The sequence below is a fragment of the Poromitra crassiceps genome, assembly GCF_964638095.1.
Source record: "Poromitra crassiceps genome assembly, chromosome: 1".
Taxonomy (NCBI): domain Eukaryota; kingdom Metazoa; phylum Chordata; class Actinopteri; order Beryciformes; family Melamphaidae; genus Poromitra; species Poromitra crassiceps.
This window is the reverse complement of record NC_139623.1, coordinates 96,846,680-96,865,085: the sequence shown is the minus strand read 5'-3', so window position 1 is coordinate 96,865,085 and position 18,406 is coordinate 96,846,680. Positions and strand designations below refer to the sequence as shown.

Here is an 18,406-nt window from a genome sequence, read left to right as displayed (position 1 = left end):
TTGTGACCATGACAAAGAAACTTGCTAAATAGCATATTTGTTATATTTGTTAACATCCTCTATGTGCATGTCGAGCTCTACACTCCGAATCTAACTGGAAAAAGTGCAGCCAAACTCATTCGCATAAAATGTCTTAGTAGATGTTTGTTGTCCACAGAGTTGATTATTTTTTTGCACATGGTAATGATTGGGGCCTCTGAGGCACAGGAGGGCCACAAGAGGAGCTGTCAGTATGAGACAGGAAGCAAAAGTGCAGGGCCTAAAGGGCAGTGGTGGCCTAAAGGTTAGAGAAGCGAGCATGTGACGGGAAGGTCATCGGTTCAATCCCCTGGACCGACAGGATAAATCTGGGTGGGGAAAGTGACAGGCCCCTCCCTCATTACCACCACTGAGGTGCCCTTGAGCAAGGCCCTTAACCCCAGCCGCTCCAGTGGAGCTGATCAGTGGCCAGCAGATCAGACTGTGCTTGTACTGGTCAGCTTCCAGGTGTGAATGTGAACAGAGTGCTCCTGAAAAAGAGAGCATTGCTCTCAGTGAGACTCCCCCTGTATAAATAAGGGGAAAAATAAATAAATAAATAAATAAAGGGAACAAATAAAAAATAAAGAGTGATTTTTAGGTTTTAGCTCTTAGGTTTTCTGGGCTTTCTGCTGGTCCACATTTGGACAGTTTTAGTTATGACAAGTGTCTTAGGCTTTTCAAGTTGCTTTGGAGGTCCTGGATGTGATGAACCCCTTTGTCTGGTATAGTAGGTGGTTTGAGGGTCTTTTTTCTAAGTTCCCTTTTGGAATGATAATTTGGTTGGTTTCAAAGGGAATGTAAGTGAACCCAGTTTGGAGGAAGCTGCGGTTATGTCGAACTGATCCTGGTTGAGCTGCGGTTTTAGTGCCTTGGGACCCGTGTCCATAAGTCTGGACGCCATGAGTCTGGACGCACTCCCCTTCCTCACCTCTGGCCACTCTCAGCTCTACTCTTTACTACTAATGGAGGCCAGTTTAGGAAAGCTGCCAGGTCATTTTGGATTGTTGGTTGTGTTGCCAACTTGCTTCAATGACTGATATTGAGACATCTAATTGCTGACAAAAAAAACACTGTACAGTTGCCTTGTCAAGTCCCTCCTGGAACAGATTCATCACATGCGATTTGGGAACATTTCACTCATTGTTACCTTTGACTTCTCAGTGAGGCTCATCTTTTCAATGCTGTGCATCTTTTCATTGAGCTGCTCCAGAAGCTCCTTCTCCCTCTGCAGCTGAGCCATCTCAGAGTCCTGTTCCCCCTCCAGGAGAGCACACTCCACCTCCATCTGCAACAGTGTAGAAGATATATAAATTCTCGTTCCAGCTGAATATTTTCTGGTTTCTTTAGTTTTCTATGACAGCAACACCTTTGGGTTGTGGACTGTTGAACAGGACAAGATAAGACATTTGAGGATGTCATCTTGAGCTTTAGGGAAAAAGTAATTGTGACATTTTATAGACCAAAAGACTAATCGATTAGTTGAGAAAATAATCAACAGATTAATTGATGATGAAAATAGTCGTTAGTTGCAGCCCTACTTTTTACATTTAGAACCCAGGCTTTACACAGATTTGGATTTGATGTTTAGTTACTCTACCGTACCTCTCTGATGGACTCCTCCATCTGATTGTCCAGGTCTTTGATCTTCTGCTCCAGCTCATCTATGTTGTTCAGGACTTGAATCCTCTCCTCCTCTATATGCGTTACTTCCTGTTTCAGCTGCACACTCTCCAAGGCCTGCAGTCACACAATATGATACAATGAGGGTGTGTGATTATGGCATAGCCGCATAGCTATGAGAGACTTCATTCAGACTTTGTTTGTGCGTGCGAGCGAGTGCACGCACACGCACACACACACACACACACACACACACACACACACACACACACACACACACACAAATATATGACATGTGCATACATGCTGCACATAAGCTATTCTAGGCAATCTCTGTTGCCATTATAGAGTTTATTGGCAGCAGGGTCTCTTGGTGATTATATACTCAATGGAAATTTCAGCCAAGTCCTCATAAACTGAGGAACTTCTTATTTCAGAAACTACTTTTACTGATTATGCCGAATTAGACTAACGCAAGTGCTGTTTAAACTTACACGACACTGGTTCACCCACCACGTCTACGACATGATTACTTTACACTTTGTCTAATGGAAATCTCTATCAGTGCTTTTCACTGCCAGCCACGCTACAGTAGGAGAACACCCACATAATGGCATCTGCTCCTAATATCATCACACACACTGGCTCACACACTGATATTTAGGCACATTTAAGGCTCGTCTTCCTCACAGGAGCCAAGAGAGGAGTGAAGCTGTGTGGCTGCAGCCTCATGTGCTGCTGAGCAGCTCGAGGATTTATAGGTAGTTTCCCAGGCGGTATGCGAGTGCTGCTTCCTGCACACTGGTGCTGGGAGGAATGCAAAGAAGGTACTGGGAGTCTCAACAGGGACCGGTGTCTGTAAACTTCTGTCAGAGCAGATGCATAGCACAAATTATGCTCGCCACTTCAAAATATGATTCATAAACACAATAGGGGAAAAGTGTATCCTTAACACCTCATTATAAAAGCTGGCAGAATGATCTGTGTTGGTGCACAAAATTACCATTTTATAAGATCCATCAGTTAAGCTTCAGTACAAAGCGCAAAACATCTGGAAAAATGCATGTCCTTGCCACGCATTTACACTAGAGCTCTTCGACTCTCCCACTTCCACACACACACACACACCCATACACATTTGGGCATGTGCACAGACACACATGCACACACTTATTCTCCGGGGGATAAAGTCATTTCCTGTTCCCCCCTCTTGAAGAGTTTGAATGGCTGACTGCTGCACCAAAACTATTCCAAGGAGAGCGTCTTCATTAAAACCAGACACACCATTAGGTTGTTCCTGCTGTTGAGTGGGAAAATGCCACATTTAACAGAGACTGTAACTCGGAGGTATGAGACTGAGACAGTAGGCTATGGAAGCGGGCTGGGCTCCTCCAAAAGTCGAGGCAGCTACACACAGTATATGAGATATTCCCACTGTCATTTAATCAGATGAATACAATTAAGTTACAGTGTGAAAGGTCAAACCATGGTTAAACAGCAACACCACGACTGAGAGACACTTGGACAACTGTGATGCCATTGTTCATGTGTCTTACCCACACACACAAACAGGAAAGGTACAAATTGCCGTCTGTGTGTAAAAGAGTAAACACGTTTAGCGTGTTTTCTCACTGGCACCCCGGTACCGTTCCCGAGGACTCTTGTCCCCAAATTGACCCCCAGTTTCGGGAACATTTGATGCGTGTGAACGTTGCGTTCCGTTGTGCGCCCGGTTGCGCAACGGGGAACCGTGACAGGATCCACTTGAAAAGATGGTCTGGGGAACGCTTTGGCATGCCCGGGAACAGAACACTTGCGAATGTGAACGGCAACCGTTCCGAACCACATAGACAACACAGGGACACGGGTGAGGATACACTCCAGGCATAGTTGACGACACAAGTGCACTCGGTTCCGTTCCCAAGTGCGGAAGAAATGTTGTAATGTGAAAGCTGACCAGCCGGGGAGGCGGGGCAATCGTGCCCGGGCGCGGAACAGAACGGAACGGAACGGAACGGAACGAAAGCAATCGTTCCCAGTGAGAAAGCAGCCTAGACATTTGCTTCTCACTTGCCTATGATTTTCATACACTCTCAGCTGCAGCATGTGACTCATTTTTTATCAAATTGAATACTGAATGCCTTTTTCATAAACTGCAATGTGTAGATTTACAACCCCCACTAGTAAATGTGAATTGATTGAGGTAAATTAATTTAGCATGGGTTCAGCATTGAACAAGGACTTGTGCCTGGAAGAAGCTATAGTCCTTCCCTGGTAACATGACTACATAGGTTAAAGTATTTGCCCTGACAACAGAATTGTCAAACACAAATAGAAACAGGCTACAGTATCAGATCTCTGAGAATGATTATCCGGTATGTCTGATCATTTATGATATAAGTGAATTTGGAAAAGGAGTTTACTATACTGGATGCAAGAACATGTTGTGGCAAATGCTTCCAGTAACTGAATTTTGAACAAAAAATAACTTGAGTTGATTGAATTGACTTCATTCCTCATTCCTCAAAATCCATCGTAATTTAATTTCACTCTCCCAAAGCGGTGCTGGTCAGAGAGGCTGATGGAGGAGAAGGGTCTTACTTTGGGACATCTGGGTAAACACAGGTCAAAGAAGCACTCGCCTACCACCGCCATGACCCGGTTCAATTCCTGGTCAGACATTCCTACAGACACAATTGGCCGGTGGGGTATGAGTCCTGCACCAGTGCCTCCTCTGGTCGGTTGGGGTGCCTGTTCAGGGGGGAGGGGAACTGGGGGGAATAGCGCGCTCCTCCCACACGCTACGTCGTGCCAGTGAAACTCCTCACTGTTAGGAGACAGGAAGCGGCTGAGACTGCACACGTACAGCAGAAAGCATGTGCTAGTCTACAGCTCTCCCCAGATCAGCAGAGGAGGTGGAGCAAAGACCGGACAACAGAGGGAATTGGCCGAGTACAATTGGGGAGATAATGGGAGAAAAAAAGCGTGATCAGTCTTACCTTGACTCTGTGGTGGGAGGAAGGTGAGGGGGCGCTGCTGTTCAGGCTGACAGCAGGAGAGTGGGACCTGGCCTCTCTGTAGCTGCTCTGCTGACGCTGGCAGACCTGCTGCTCCTCAGCCAGTTGGTACCCCCTCTCCCTGGCTTTGGCCCCAAAACTGCTGTCCGGGGCGGCACTGCCTGGAGAGTCAGAGAACACAGACTCATCGTCCGACACCTGCAGCTTCTCCAGCTCCTTGTTGATCTTCTGCAGGTCGGACACGGCCGAGCCCGCCGGCTCTCTCTCCACCTGGTCAAACTCAGTGCAGAGGTTCATGATGGTCTCCAGACGCTGGCACTCCTGGAGAGAGGGAGGATGAGAGCACACTCACAAACCGATGGTTTACAAAACATGATCATGATGGAATTGTTATTAAAGACCACGCAAAAAGTGTTAACATCCAACATTCCAACTTTTTTTTTTCCATTTCCATGTTTCAAAAGAGTTCCTCAGCAAGAAACCAGGTTACCTTTTATAACTCCTAAGTTAAAAGGTTTACAGATGGGTGATCTGGGAAGGAGTCTATGTTGGAGGAAGTGCGGAGAACAACTGGCAGACCACTTCCATATATTTTGGAGTTGCCCCTCCATCCAGACATACTGGCAGGAGGTATCACAAGCAATAAAGGATATCTTTGGTAAAGAAACTGATTGCTCTTTCCCTACAATCTACCTGGGTAACATTGCAACCGATTTGATGTCACAGGACAGATATCTCTTAACACATTCACTGCCAGCCGTTTTTTCAATACTGTAGGTAGGTTCTGCCAAGGTTTTTTTTTGAGGATTCTGGCTCATCTTTCAAGAGCCGAGGATTCTTTTCTGCTAAGATTTTGTGAACACAAATTATCTCAAAAGAACTAATAGAATGTGTGCTTTCTCTGTCTAAAAGAGTTAGTTTGTAGAGTTAGTAGTTATGTAGGCATTAGCAGTAGAATACAGCATGGTTTCAGCGTCTGAAAATTTATGCTGAGATAAATGGCTTTTTGTGAAATTCGATAGAACAGTCACTTTAACCATTTATTTTTGGCGTAAGACGTCAGACATCTAAACAATAGTTTTGAACAGTAATTTCCTCCATAGCAGCAGGAAACCCCCCTCTCCTTCAAACTCCTCCCTCCGTGGCGAGGCTCTGCCTGTCTGTGCTGCCTTGCTGCTGGCGGCTGCTCTTTGGGCGAGTCTGCATGAGTCGTTTCGGTTGTGAGCTCAGCTGGAATGAAGCTGCGTGCGATTGTGGGCTTTCTGCCGGTGTTTCAAAGTGTGTTGCACGCATAATCTATTATGCAAATTTGCAATCCCCCACCGCCAGCTCCCAGCGCGATAATGCGCGAAAGCGAAAGCGTTTTCGCCAATCCATTTTACAGTATGAGAATGGATTCCTCGCGCGTTCCCCTGCAGTTTTGGCTCAGCTTTTTCTAGTCTGGAGAGCACTGTCGCCACTTAGTGGGTCGGTGGAATGGGTTGTACACGTTCGGTGGCTCCCATATTTTTATAGGAGACGTGGGGGGGCGTTGATCCACGTCCCACCGTCAATTTTTTTTTTTTTTTTTTTTTTTGACGACTTGACTCGTCAATGGCAGTCAACCGTTGGATTTTTTTTGACGAGTCAACTCGCCAATGGCAGTGAACGTGTTAAAAATACTGCTGGCAGCCAGCAAAAAAGCTTTAACAAGAAAGTGGCTGCAATCTGATCCTCCAACAAAGACTGACGGGACAGAAATAGTGACCAACATACAGAGTATGGAGAGAATTACCTTCTCTTTGAACCTACAGCTTGACAAGTACTCTAAGTACTGGGAGAAATGGATTGTGTTTACATGTACGAACTGAGTTGAATCCCCCACTAGTAAGTCTATGTATGTAAAGGTGACCAACTGTCTGTTTTGTTTTGTTTTGTTTTTGTTTTGTTTTGTTTTGTTTGTTTTCCAGTATGTTCTACTTGTGCTTTGTTTCATGAAAATTTACAAAAATAAAGTATAAAAAAATAATAAAAAAAAAAACGGGTTACCATATGGCAACAAAACCAGGACAAGAAACCAAACAAGCCGTTTACGGGCAAACTTTCCATCACATTTCCTCACACTTAAATGAAAAGTGATGGAAGTGAGAAAAATATTCATTAAATTTGAAACCATCATTTAAGGACACATGGATTCACTGTCGAGGAACGGAAAGAAACTCACCAGTCTCTGCACTTTCTGCTCCCTGAGTCGTTCATCTCTCTGGTGCTGGTGGTAGTCTCTCAGCTCCTCCTTCCCATTCAGAGAACTGATGCTGCCCATCCTCTGGCCTGGACCCAGCCCGGCCTTCCCAAACGACAGCCTCCTCTCTCCCAAGCCCAGGTCTAAACAGGTCCCCTCACACTCCATGTCAAAGCCCAGGGAGCTCAAAGAGGCCATGCTGGCCCTCCTGGGCGTACTGGGCACGCTGGCCGGCACCGTCACATCAGGCGGTTGCTCCAGAGAGGACAGACTGCGGCGTTGTCGCTGCCCACTCGCCACCGAGTGGCGAGTGGGCAGCGACAACGCGGGGGGGTCTGCCGCTCGGTGGAGGCGGGGCAGAGAGCGGCTGTGCATTCCCAGGCTGTTGAGGGAGCCCGTGGAGTATTTCCTCTGGCGGGTGTCTGCTGCTTTGCCCTGAGAGTAGAGCCTGCGGCCCATGCGAGGGCTGGAGGGCATGCTGGCCGCTCCGCTCTTGACCCTGGGAGAGCGAGGCAGGGGCTCCCCATAGGAGGAGAGCAGACAGCTTCCATCAGCTACGTTGGAGAGGAGCAGGCTGTCTTGTGACAGGTGGCGAGAGCGGCCGTGACGGAGCACGCAGTTAAGCTGGCGTTCGCCCTGGCGTGGCGAGGGGGGCACACTGCTGCTGTTCATGTAGGACAAGCTTCTGGAGGCGGAGGGCGGGCGCTCGCTGTTGCCGAGCATGGAGAGGGGACCCTGCAGGAGAGGTCTGCTGGCCTGGGGCCCAGCAGGAGCAGGCACACTGAGGTAGTTGTCTCTCAGGCTGGCCTCCAGTGCACTCTTCCTGCGCTGCAGTGTCTCCATCAGCTCCTGCAGCTCTGCCTTGGAGCGGGAGCCTCTCAGCAACGTGCCGCTGCTGTCTGTAGAAGACACAACTTCATTTACAAAGCCTGTCATCCTGTCTCTGAGCAGACAGCACTATAGAGTCTCTGAGCAGACAGCACTATAGAGTCATCCTGTCTCTGAGCAGACAGCACTATAGAGTCATCCTGTCTCTGAGCAGACAGTACTATAGAGTCATCCTGTCTCTGAGCAGACAGTACTATAGAGTCTCTGAGCAGACAGCACTATAGTCTCTGAGCAGACAGCACTATAGTCATCCTGTCTCTGAGCAGACAGTACTATAGAGTCTCTGAGCAGACAGCACTATAGAGTCAGCTTACATGTACCTTCTTTCATCAATACCAGTTCATCTGAAAGAAGAGCCATCAAACGTGCTGACTAAGAGGGGGAAACCAGAAAAGAATGTGCGCTCATACACTTCTGAGCCCAATACAAACATTGGCTCAGCAGCTCCTTCTAAAAATGGAAGAATGCTGGTGAACCAAGACAGAGCAGAATGCCATCATACTCTCTACTGTAAGAGAAAGCCAAGACCCTGAGAGCACCCTCTACCCCAGCACCCGTCCCATAAGACCCTGAGAGCACCCTCTACCTCAGCACCCGTCCCATAAGACCCGGAGAGCACCCTCTACCTCAGCACCCGTCCCATAAGACCCGGAGAGCACCCTCTACCTCAGCACCCGTCCCACAAGATCCTGAGAGTACCCTCTACCCCAGCACCCATCCCATAAGACCTGGAGAGCACCCTCTACCTCAGCACCCGTCCCATAAGACCCTGAGAGCACCCTCTACCCCAGCACCCGTCCCACAAGACCCTGAGAGTACCCTCTACCCCAGCACCCGTCCCATAAGACCCTGAGAGCACCCTCTACCCCAGCACCCATCCCATAAGACCTGGAGAGCACCCTCTACCCCAGCACCCGTCCCATAAGACCCTGAGAGCACCCTCTACCCCAGCACCCGTCCCATAAGACCCTGAGAGCACCCTCTACCCCAGCACCCATCCCATAAGACCTGGAGAGCACCCTCTACCCCAGCACCCGTCCCATAAGACCCTGAGAGCACCCTCTACCCCAGCACCCGTCCCATAAGACCCTGAGAGCACCCTCTACCCCAGCACCCGTCCCACAAGACCCTGAGAGTACACTCTACCCCAGCACCCGTCCCATAAGACCCTGAGAGTACCCTCTACCCCAGCACCCATCCCATAAGACCCTGAGAGCACCCTCTACCCCAGCACCCATCCCATAAGACCTGGAGAGCACCCTCTACCCCAGCACCCGTCCCATAAGACCCGGAGAGCACCCTCTACCCCAGCACCTGTCCCGTATCTTAAGCATGCACTGTACGGATGGTGCTCTAAGTCAGGGTGTCTGGAGTCTCCGGACGGCACGGTGGCTCAGTGGTTAGTACTGTTGCCTCACAGCAAGAAGGTCCCGGGTTCGAACCCCGGTCTGTCCCAGGTCCTTTCTGTGTGGAGTTTGCATGTTCTCCCTGTGTTTGTGTGGGTTTTCTCCGGGTGCTCCAGTTTCCTCCCACCACCTAAAGACATGTATGTTAGGGTTAAGACTCCTGTCAGTGTTCCTGACCAAGGCACTGGCAAAAAGAACTGGAGTTGGTCCCCGGACGCTGCACTGCGGCTGCCCACTGCTCCTAGCTCTAGGAAGGTTCCTAGTAGAGGATGGGTCAAATGCAGAGGATGAATTTCCCCATGGGGATAAATAAAGGATAACTTAACTTAACCTAACTTAGAATTGGTTGGGGTAATTGGGGTAGAATTGGGGTAGAATTGGTTAACTTCTTTGGTGACTTAGATAGGCAGCTTAAATGGTTTTATAACTTGTAGTGCAGAGCAGTTTTATAACCAAATCTACGTAAAGCTATTCTGCCAAATATACAAAACTTTATAGTAGTCAATTCAACCAAGACGAAATTCTAATGTCGTTACCATACTAACAGTCATTCCAGATAGATATTTATTTGAATGACTTCATATTTAACAACTCCCAGATGGCAGATATTTCCACATCTAAAATTTCAAACGCAGGATTGAGATTCACAATGTTCTGAACGGATTGTAGGTAATGTTACTGTGTGCAATTTCCATCAGTGCTTTACAGGTACCAAACTCCTCTTCTATGTATTCTGACTCTTGGAATGGATTTTTCTGAGAAAGCCAAGGCATGGGAGTAACTACAATGTATGTTGTTACTGATAGTGGTAATGCTAAATTAATGTGAATCAGAGGGTTCCTGAATGCTTGTCACAATTTCCTTTGAGTGATATTTGACATTGGTAGAATATTTCAGTTTTGAACATACTGTAGCGATGTGGGGTTGTCAGTAAACATGGGATTGTCTGAGGGTTGGGTTGGTTCGCTGGGGGTGTTGTAGAGGGTGTCCCACAGCACTTGAACGCGGCTGGGAATGGGGTGACGCACCTGAAGGGGACATGGAGTCAGGTGGGGTTGCTAGCTCGCTGGGGATTGGTTGAGCGGGAGGCGGCCATTTTGTCGGCGGGAAAGTGTGTGTGTTGTGAGTCTGAAGATACGAGGGGACTAGACGGGTGTGTTAGCTAGGAGCTGTGTGTGTTAGCTAGGAGTGTAGCCAAGTGTGGCTAAGCGCTGGAAGCTGTGCGTGTGAACGGTGAATAAAATCTGAGACCAAGTATCGCCTCTTCTGCTCATTCCTTAATGATCCTGGAAGCGGATTATTACATTGGTGTCAGAAGTGGTAACTGCGAACTTTGCCGCTCGCCTCGCGCGGTAACACCAGAGAGAAAAAAAAAAAAAAAAAGAGAGGAACGGAGAAACGGACTGTTGCTGCTCGCCGCGGAGGTTCCAGCCAGCTGCAAGCTAATCGGGCTGGATTTCCCTCAAGTAGGTCGGCTGGAGTGCTACAGTGGGCGGGTGAAGAGGCAGCGTGGAGAGAAGGGGAACGGGACAGAGTGAAAAGTAACGCCTTGGAGGATCGGCCAGGCGTGGGCGGCTAGCTGTGTCTGCTAGCTGCTAAAAGGTTAGCTGTGTCTGCTAACTGCTAAGAGGTTAGCTGTGTCTGCTAACTGGTACGAGACTAGCTGTGTCTGCTAGCTGATACGAGGTTAGCTGTGTCTGCTAACACTACAAACACCACGTGGCATGGCGCGCGTTGGTGGACCTTCGTCGTTGGACGCGGGGGAAAAGGAGCTACCGACTCCGGAGTTCAGCTCGGTACTGGCCGGCATGGAGGCCCGCCTGGAGCAGAAGTTCAGCGCGGTGCTTGCCGGCGTGGAGGCCCGCCTGATGCAGGGGATCAGACGGCTGTTGGAGGCGACGCCTGCCTGGGCAGAGGTGCTTATGAAGCTACTGAGGGGGGCCACGCAGCGCGGAGAACGGCAGACGGAGGAGCCGCAGAGACTGTGTTGGAGTTGTGGAGCACAGGGTCATCTGGCGACGTGGTGTCACAGCATTCCTTCGGGGCAAACCAGGTACGCGGAGCAACGGTACTGGGGGCGCCCGGGGGTCTGCTGGTCATGTGGTGCGTTTGGACATCTAGCCAGGGAGTGTCAAGAGGCTGTCGGAGACCGGCGGACAGCGGGAGAGGAGAGACGTGCCGGCGGCGGGCAGGTGAGACTCTGTTGGAGTTGCCGTTCACCTGAGCACTTAGCCAGAGAGTGCACTGAGACTTTGGGGGATGGAGGAGACACACAGCCGGGGGAGCAGCCAGAGCAACAGGCAGCGGAGCAGCGGAGCAGTGCAGAGCCGGTTATTCAGGTCAGGAGAGTGTGGGCTGTGTGTCCAGATGGGCGGGTGTTGCTAACGCCGGAGGAGCCTAGTCGCTCTGCACCCCCCACGGTGGAGAGAGACATCTGCAGCGCTGTTACAGTCGGGAGAGTAACGCTCATGTCTCCGGGTGAGCGAGAGGGGTTACCGCCGGAGGAGCCGGCCCAGCCTAGCTGCTACACACCCCCCACGGTTGCTGCGCAGAGAGCCGAGGTGGAGATCGCTGCCGGTGGGGTTCTCCCTGCTGCCCTGAACACGCCGCCCCCTGGGGGAGGAGGACGGGAGGACGAGCGAGTGCAAGAGCGGAGGAAGAGGAGTACTGTTCAGATGTGGACCTGACAGACGACGACATGACCATCATGGATGTCGACGTGGGTGAGTGGAGACGCAGGCAGGCGGAGGACGCGGATATCGGTCCGGTGCTCGCGTGGGTAGCGGCCGGACGCCGGCCCCCTGCGGGGGAGATTCACAAGTGTTCCGGTGCCACGAAGGGACTGTGGAACATGTTTACGGACCTGCGTCTGTGTGAGGATGGGCTTTTGGGGAGGACAGGGCGCGGGATAAAGGGGTTCCAGAGGATTGTACCCAGCTACCTGCGGGGATTGGTGCTACGGTGGGGACACAGGGCCCCCAGATCCGGTCCCCCCAGATCCGGTCATTTCGGGCCTGAAGAGACACTCCGCCGTGTTCATGCACTGTTCCATTGGGGGAAACACAAGGAGGATGTGCGGAGCTACTGCCGTGTTTGTGTTCTCTGTGGGGGGCACAGGGGGGAGTAGTGTGTTTCTGGTGGTGGTTGAAATGTGTGGAAAAAACGGAAAAAAAAAACGTGTAATGTTGATGTTGTTGTGCATGTTTACTGTGCCACTTGGGACAAGTGTTTGTGTAAAAGGGGGGGCTGTGTAGCGATGTGGGGTTGTCAGTAAACATGGGATTGTCTGAGGGTTGGGTTGGTTCGCTGGGGGTGTTGTAGAGGGTGTCCCACAGCACTTGAACGCGGCTGGGAATGGGGTGACGCACCTGAAGGGGACATGGAGTCAGGTGGGGTTGCTAGCTCGCTGGGGATTGGTTGAGCGGGAGGCGGCCATTTTGTCGGCGGGAAAGTGTGTGTGTTGTGAGTCTGAAGATACGAGGGGACTAGACGGGTGTGTTAGCTAGGAGCTGTGTGTGTTAGCTAGGAGTGTAGCCAAGTGTGGCTAAGCGCTGGAAGCTGTGCGTGTGAACGGTGAATAAAACCTGAGACCAAGTATCGCCTCTTCTGCTCATTCCTTAATGATCCTGGAAGCGGATTATTACAATACATAACACGTAGGGGTTCATGAATTGCCAGCAACCAAAATTGTCTCTGTGGAACCCATAGCTAGCACTTTATTTTAATTTTCAAATGGTATACTCCAACACATTTAGAAACAACTCTGTTGCTAACTATTGATGTTGAGAGCTGCCTGTATAGGAACAAATCCTGAAAGCCAGCAGGGAGTGTAGGACAGCTGTTGCTGAAGATCCACTGATCATGGACCTGCTTAAAATGATCTAAGGGGAAATATCACCTGAAAAAAGCCAACTAAAATACATCCTTGTATACAAATTCTGGATGATTTCCCCCCCAAAAAACGCGTTACCATAGAGACACTGCATGAAATAGGCCACGGCCATGACGGGGGAAAGCTCTCCATTCACTTCCATACACCAGCGTCATTTTCCTTGAATTAAACCTAGCTAAAAGCTGTTGTGTGATGGGCTGCACAGACAACAAATGTAAACAATTAAACTTTTTTTGTACTCCAGAGCAAAACAAGCAAGCCATTGAGAAGGAAAATGAGAAGGAAAATGTGGATCTAGCTGTCAAGGAAGTAAGTTGGAGTGTTCATCTTCCGTATACCGTAAATTCCGGACTATAAGCCGCGGCTTTTTCCCCGTTTTTTGGCCCCTGCGGCTTATATAACGGTGCGGCTTATCTATGGATTTTTTCAGCAAACGGCCACTCGGTGACCTCCAAAATCGATGGATTTTACAGGTTACACAGCTTCATCTGCACATTTTATGTGCATTGCTTTGCTGCTTGTTTTTTCGATAATTTTTTTGTAAAGCACCTTGAATTGCCTTTGTGTATGAAAGGTGCTATATAAATAAAATTTGACTTGACTTGACTTGACATCATTTGGCGGAAATCAACCGGCATCACGGTGAACATGGCGCTCAGCTAGACAGCTGCTACACCAGACCAAACAATATGTTTTAGCGATCTGATCTAAAATGAATAAGGTGACCAGAACCAACTGAATAACTTTAAAGAGTGGGGCGAATGTCTGCTGGAAGAAGCACAAGACTGAAAACCAGTAAGCAGAAAGAAAAGAGACGAAGCAATCACCGCCATGAATGAGGAAATGACTCACCTGCTGGAGGCTGGAGATACACGGCTTGGGCTTAACTTTTACTCCGTGAAACACTATCGATTAAGTCCGACATCGCTCAGAGGTTTTGAGCAGCTTGAAAACAAGTTTGAAAACGTGCAGAAGTCCATCCACTCACTCACTAAAGAAAATAAGGCAACCGTGAACAGAGTTTCTAATGCGGAAAAGCGCATCAGCGCACTGGAGGACAAAAACAACACAGTGAGTCCGAAAATGGATAAAATACAAAAACAAATCGAAACCCTGCACACGCAGGTTGATGACTTAATCAGCAGGAGTAAAAGAAATTACATTCGCCTGATCAATGTAAAAGAGGAGCTGAGATTGGTGACATGGACGCTTTCCTTGGCAAAATCCTGTGTTACATCCTGGACCTGAAGGAAGGCGAGAAACCACAGTGGACAGGGCACACCGGGCGCCTCGGCCACGTCCAGACCCCGGCCTGACACCGAGGGCCATCTTCATCCGCCTACTCCGCTGGCCCGACCGTCAACTCATCCTCCAGGCTGCGGGGAAGAAGCCTCTTCCCCGCAGAAGGGTACGCGCTTTTTCGTCCGGCAGGACCTCTCCGCGTTGGTGCAACAGAAACGCGCAACATACAACAGCATCATCGAAAAGGTTAAAGTCAATGGATATCGCTTTGGCGTACTGTACCCAGCGAGACTCGTCATAACCATTGATGGACAGCGGCGGAACAAGAGCTCAAAGTGAAACTGCCGAATATCTTTTGAGTTGGACTGGTCAATAGTACTGTGAGTAACTAAAATAAAAAAATAAAAAACGGAATTCTCTCTTCTTTAGCACTCTTTCTAACTATAAATCCACTTCTGTTTTAATTTCCTCTCTTGCCCTCTTTTCACCACACCGCGGACACTGTGTGCACTGTAAAAAAAAACATAGGTGGTGTTGTGTTATGTTGTTTTGTTGAAATGTTAATAAATGGGAGCTTCCTCAAACAGCCATCTCTTTCCCGACAATCCCCTCTGTGCACGAACCCTTACATATGGTAATTAAACATTAAAACACAATAAAAAAAAAAAAAAAACATTAAAACACCTGCGGCTTATAGTCCGGTGCGGCTTATACTCCGGTGCGGCTTATAACCCGGAAATTACGGTATATGATCTTTGTGTCCAACATGTGACATAGGAGAATGCCAGGATTGGGGGGGTTGTTTTCCCCCATTTTGGGCATGGTTTCTGAATGATGACACGCTCCGCAGTGTCTCTATAGTAGGGTTGTCAAAAGTATCGATAGTATCAATACTGGAAATTTGAATCGGATACAATACTCATTTGCAACAGGTATCGATAGTATCGAAATTATCAATACTAAAAAAAATGTTTTTATACAATACTCATTTGGAACAGTTTTGATACCATCAGTGCTTTGCTTTCTTTTAAGGAAGAATCACAGATTTCTCCCTCCCTATCATTGGGTATCTGTTGCTTCAACAAGCTAAACGTGTCCTGATGGCTAGAGCAGGGCTAATCTGCTGTCTAAGTTCAAAGTTTGATCAGGCCTAGATTATGGAGAAGTGTGTGTCTGTCCATCTGTCTAACTTTATTTTTATGCCTCTTGATGTGTCGTCATCCTCATCCCCCCTTCCCGTGGTATCGAAAATGGTATCGAGTATTGATATTTTCCTGGGTATCGGTATCAAAGTAGAAATTCTAGTATCGTGACATCCCTACTCTATAGTTGAATTTGTTGATGTGCATATGGCTCTTAGAGCCAAACCATGCATTCCAGCTTTCGTCCGGTTCTTTGATGTCTATTAGAGCAGTGATTCTCAACCTTTTTCATATTAAGGATGGCTAATTTAGTCCACATTGGGGCCACAGTCCCACATTTGATGAGATGTTGTCTCTCAGAGCTAAATCTAAGATCATTTTATTATATGATTTGATCCAGAATCCAGAAGAGAGGCAGAGAAACTATGATCTAAACAGCCATTCTTCTACATTCTCTAATTCTGTCTACTTCTTGTAAATGAAACAATGTTGAAGTTTAACAATTCATCAATTTGCAGGACCCTCTGGAACCTCCTCAAGGACTGCTCACATTGGATCCTGGATTTCTTGCAGGGGAAGAAGCAGGTAGTCAAAAGTTGGTCATAAGTCCTCCAACTCTCTGATTGTTAACACTGGTGTCCCACAGGGATGCATTTAGTCTCCATTGGTATATTCTCTCTACACAAATGACTGTATTTCACACTCCTTGTCTAAGATGTTAAGATGTTTAAGTTTTCCGATGATACCACATTGATAGGACTAATCTCTAACAACAATGAAACAGTTTACAGAAATTGATTAGGTTTCATCCTTAACACATTCACTGCCAGCCGTTTTTTCAATACTGTAGGTAGGTTCTGCCAAGTTTTTTTTTTGAGGATTCTGGCTCATCTTTCAAGAGCCGAGGATTCTTTTCTGCTAAGATTTTGTGAACACAAATGATCTCAAAAGAACTAATAGAATGTGTGCTTTCTCTGTCTAAAAGAGTTAGTTTGTAGAGTTAGTAGTTATGTAGGCATTAGCAGTAGAATACAGCATGGTTTCAGCATCTGAAAATTTATTCTGAGATAAATGGCTTTTTGTGAAATTCGATAGAACAGTCACTTTAACCATTTATTTTTGGCGTAAGACGTCAGACATCTAAACAATAGTTTTGAACAGTAATTTCCTCCATAGCAGCAGGAAACCCCCCTCTCCTTCAAACTCCTCCCTCCGTGGGTGTGTCTCTGGTGGCTTTGCAGCGTTTGTCACAAGCGAGGCTCTGTGCTGCCTGGCTGCTGGCGGCTGCTCTTTGGGCGAGTCTGCATGAGTCGTTTCGGTTGTGAGCTCAGCTGCAATGAAGCTGCGTGCGATTGTGGGCTTTCTGCCGGTGTTTCAAAGTGTGTTGCACGCATAATCTATTATGCAAATTTGCAATCCCCCACCGCCAGCTCCCAGCGCGATAATGCGCGAAAGCGAAAGCGTTTTCGCCAATCCATTTTACAGTATGAGAGAATGGTTTCCTCGCGCGTTCCCCTGCAGTTTTGGCTCGGCTTTTTCTAGTCTGGAGAGCACTGTTGCCACTTAGTGGGTCGGTGGAATGGGTTGTACACGTTCGGTGGCTCCAATATTTTTATAGGAGACGTGGGGGGCGTTGATCCACGTCCCACCGTCAAAATAGCAGTCTTTTTTTTAAGACGAGATATCTCGTCATTGGCAGTCAACCGTTGGATTTTTTAAGACGAGATATCTCGTCAATGGCAGTGAACGTGTTAACAAAGATCAGCTGAAAACAAGAGCTTTTCTTACCTGAGCCATAGCCCAATGTGGCCACAGGACTCCTTTGAGGCAGCATGCTCTTCATTTGACCGGCTTCCTTTCTGTGATGAAGAAGCAGGACTCTCCTGGGCCCTATGCCTTTGTTCCCTGGGGTAAACAATAGATTGACATATCTGATCACTGATCAGATATAATATAATAAGATATAATAGATTGACATATCTGCGTGAAAATGATGAACAAAAATAAACATTTGTACGGTGCAATGGGAGCAGGATTGTGTGAGAATCTTTGTGCCTTATGCATATGCATAGTATGAGTGTTTGTATCTCTGGATACATCTGACTGACACTTGTCTGAAGGTTGTATTTGATGTTGACTGTTGCTTTATGTCTTTTGTCTCAGGAGAGTGCTCTAGAGATAGCAAGAGAAAATCTGTTTTGCTTGTGTTTTGTAAAGGGTTTTTTAAGAAGTTGGCATGGCTTGTTGAACCTTAACTGTCTTTAATCCAATAACCAAAAATTTCAGCAAAATAAAGTAGTGAACTTCTGATTGCCTAATACCTATTTCTAGACAAGAGAAGAGCAGTGGTATTATAAGATTCCAACAGAAAAATCGGGGGTACACTACAGTTTGTTGTTGTTGTCGTCATCTGCATCTTCTCCACATTTTTTGGTTCAACAGCCGATGCATGCACTTGTTCTGACTGCAGCAGTAGACTATAGTTGAAAAGGATAGTTCCCTTCAAACGAATGGCTGACTGCACTATTTATGGCTTTATAAGAGTGGGGGGGGAACTGATTCCTACCAGTGTTACCTATTGAAACAAATATATAACACAAATAAATAAATGATTCACACATTAACTTTCCATTAACATTAACATTCCCTACCTATGCGCTGCAGCAGCATTCTTGCGCCCACACAAACATCAGCATGTTGTCATGAAAGAAAGACTTGAAAGCACATATGGTAAGTCACATCTATTCCCTGCGGCCCCTCAACTTATGCTTCAAAAAATCTGCAACAATACTCCAATTCAATCTTTCTGGATGTAAGCACTTAAAGGGGGAAGAAAAAAACTTTCCTAAAGTCTAAGTAGGAAAACAGATCCAGAGGAAAGTATTTAGGCTCTTATACTGCTGGCTAGGACAGAACAAATTCCAGCTCAGTGTTATTAAAACCCACGTCTGAAAAGC

The 18,406-nt window shown here is 47.7% G+C and overlaps 1 protein-coding gene across 1 annotated transcript in view; it reads right to left on the bottom strand.

The window, feature by feature from the left end:
• The window catches only part of phldb2a (pleckstrin homology-like domain, family B, member 2a), a gene marked incomplete at both ends in the record, with an annotated part of 40,162 nt that extends 22,870 nt beyond the window's left edge, over positions 1–17,292 (bottom strand). Inside the window, 5 exons of the mRNA XM_083637279.1 lie at positions 1,169–1,306; positions 1,624–1,758; positions 4,641–4,979; positions 6,862–7,808; positions 17,238–17,292. Of these exons, the coding sequence (XP_083493405.1) occupies positions 1,169–1,306; positions 1,624–1,758; positions 4,641–4,979; positions 6,862–7,808; positions 17,238–17,292 (1,614 nt within the window). The remainder of the gene's footprint in view (positions 1–1,168; positions 1,307–1,623; positions 1,759–4,640; positions 4,980–6,861; positions 7,809–17,237) is intronic.
• Between the last annotated feature and the right edge of the window lie 1,114 nt (positions 17,293–18,406).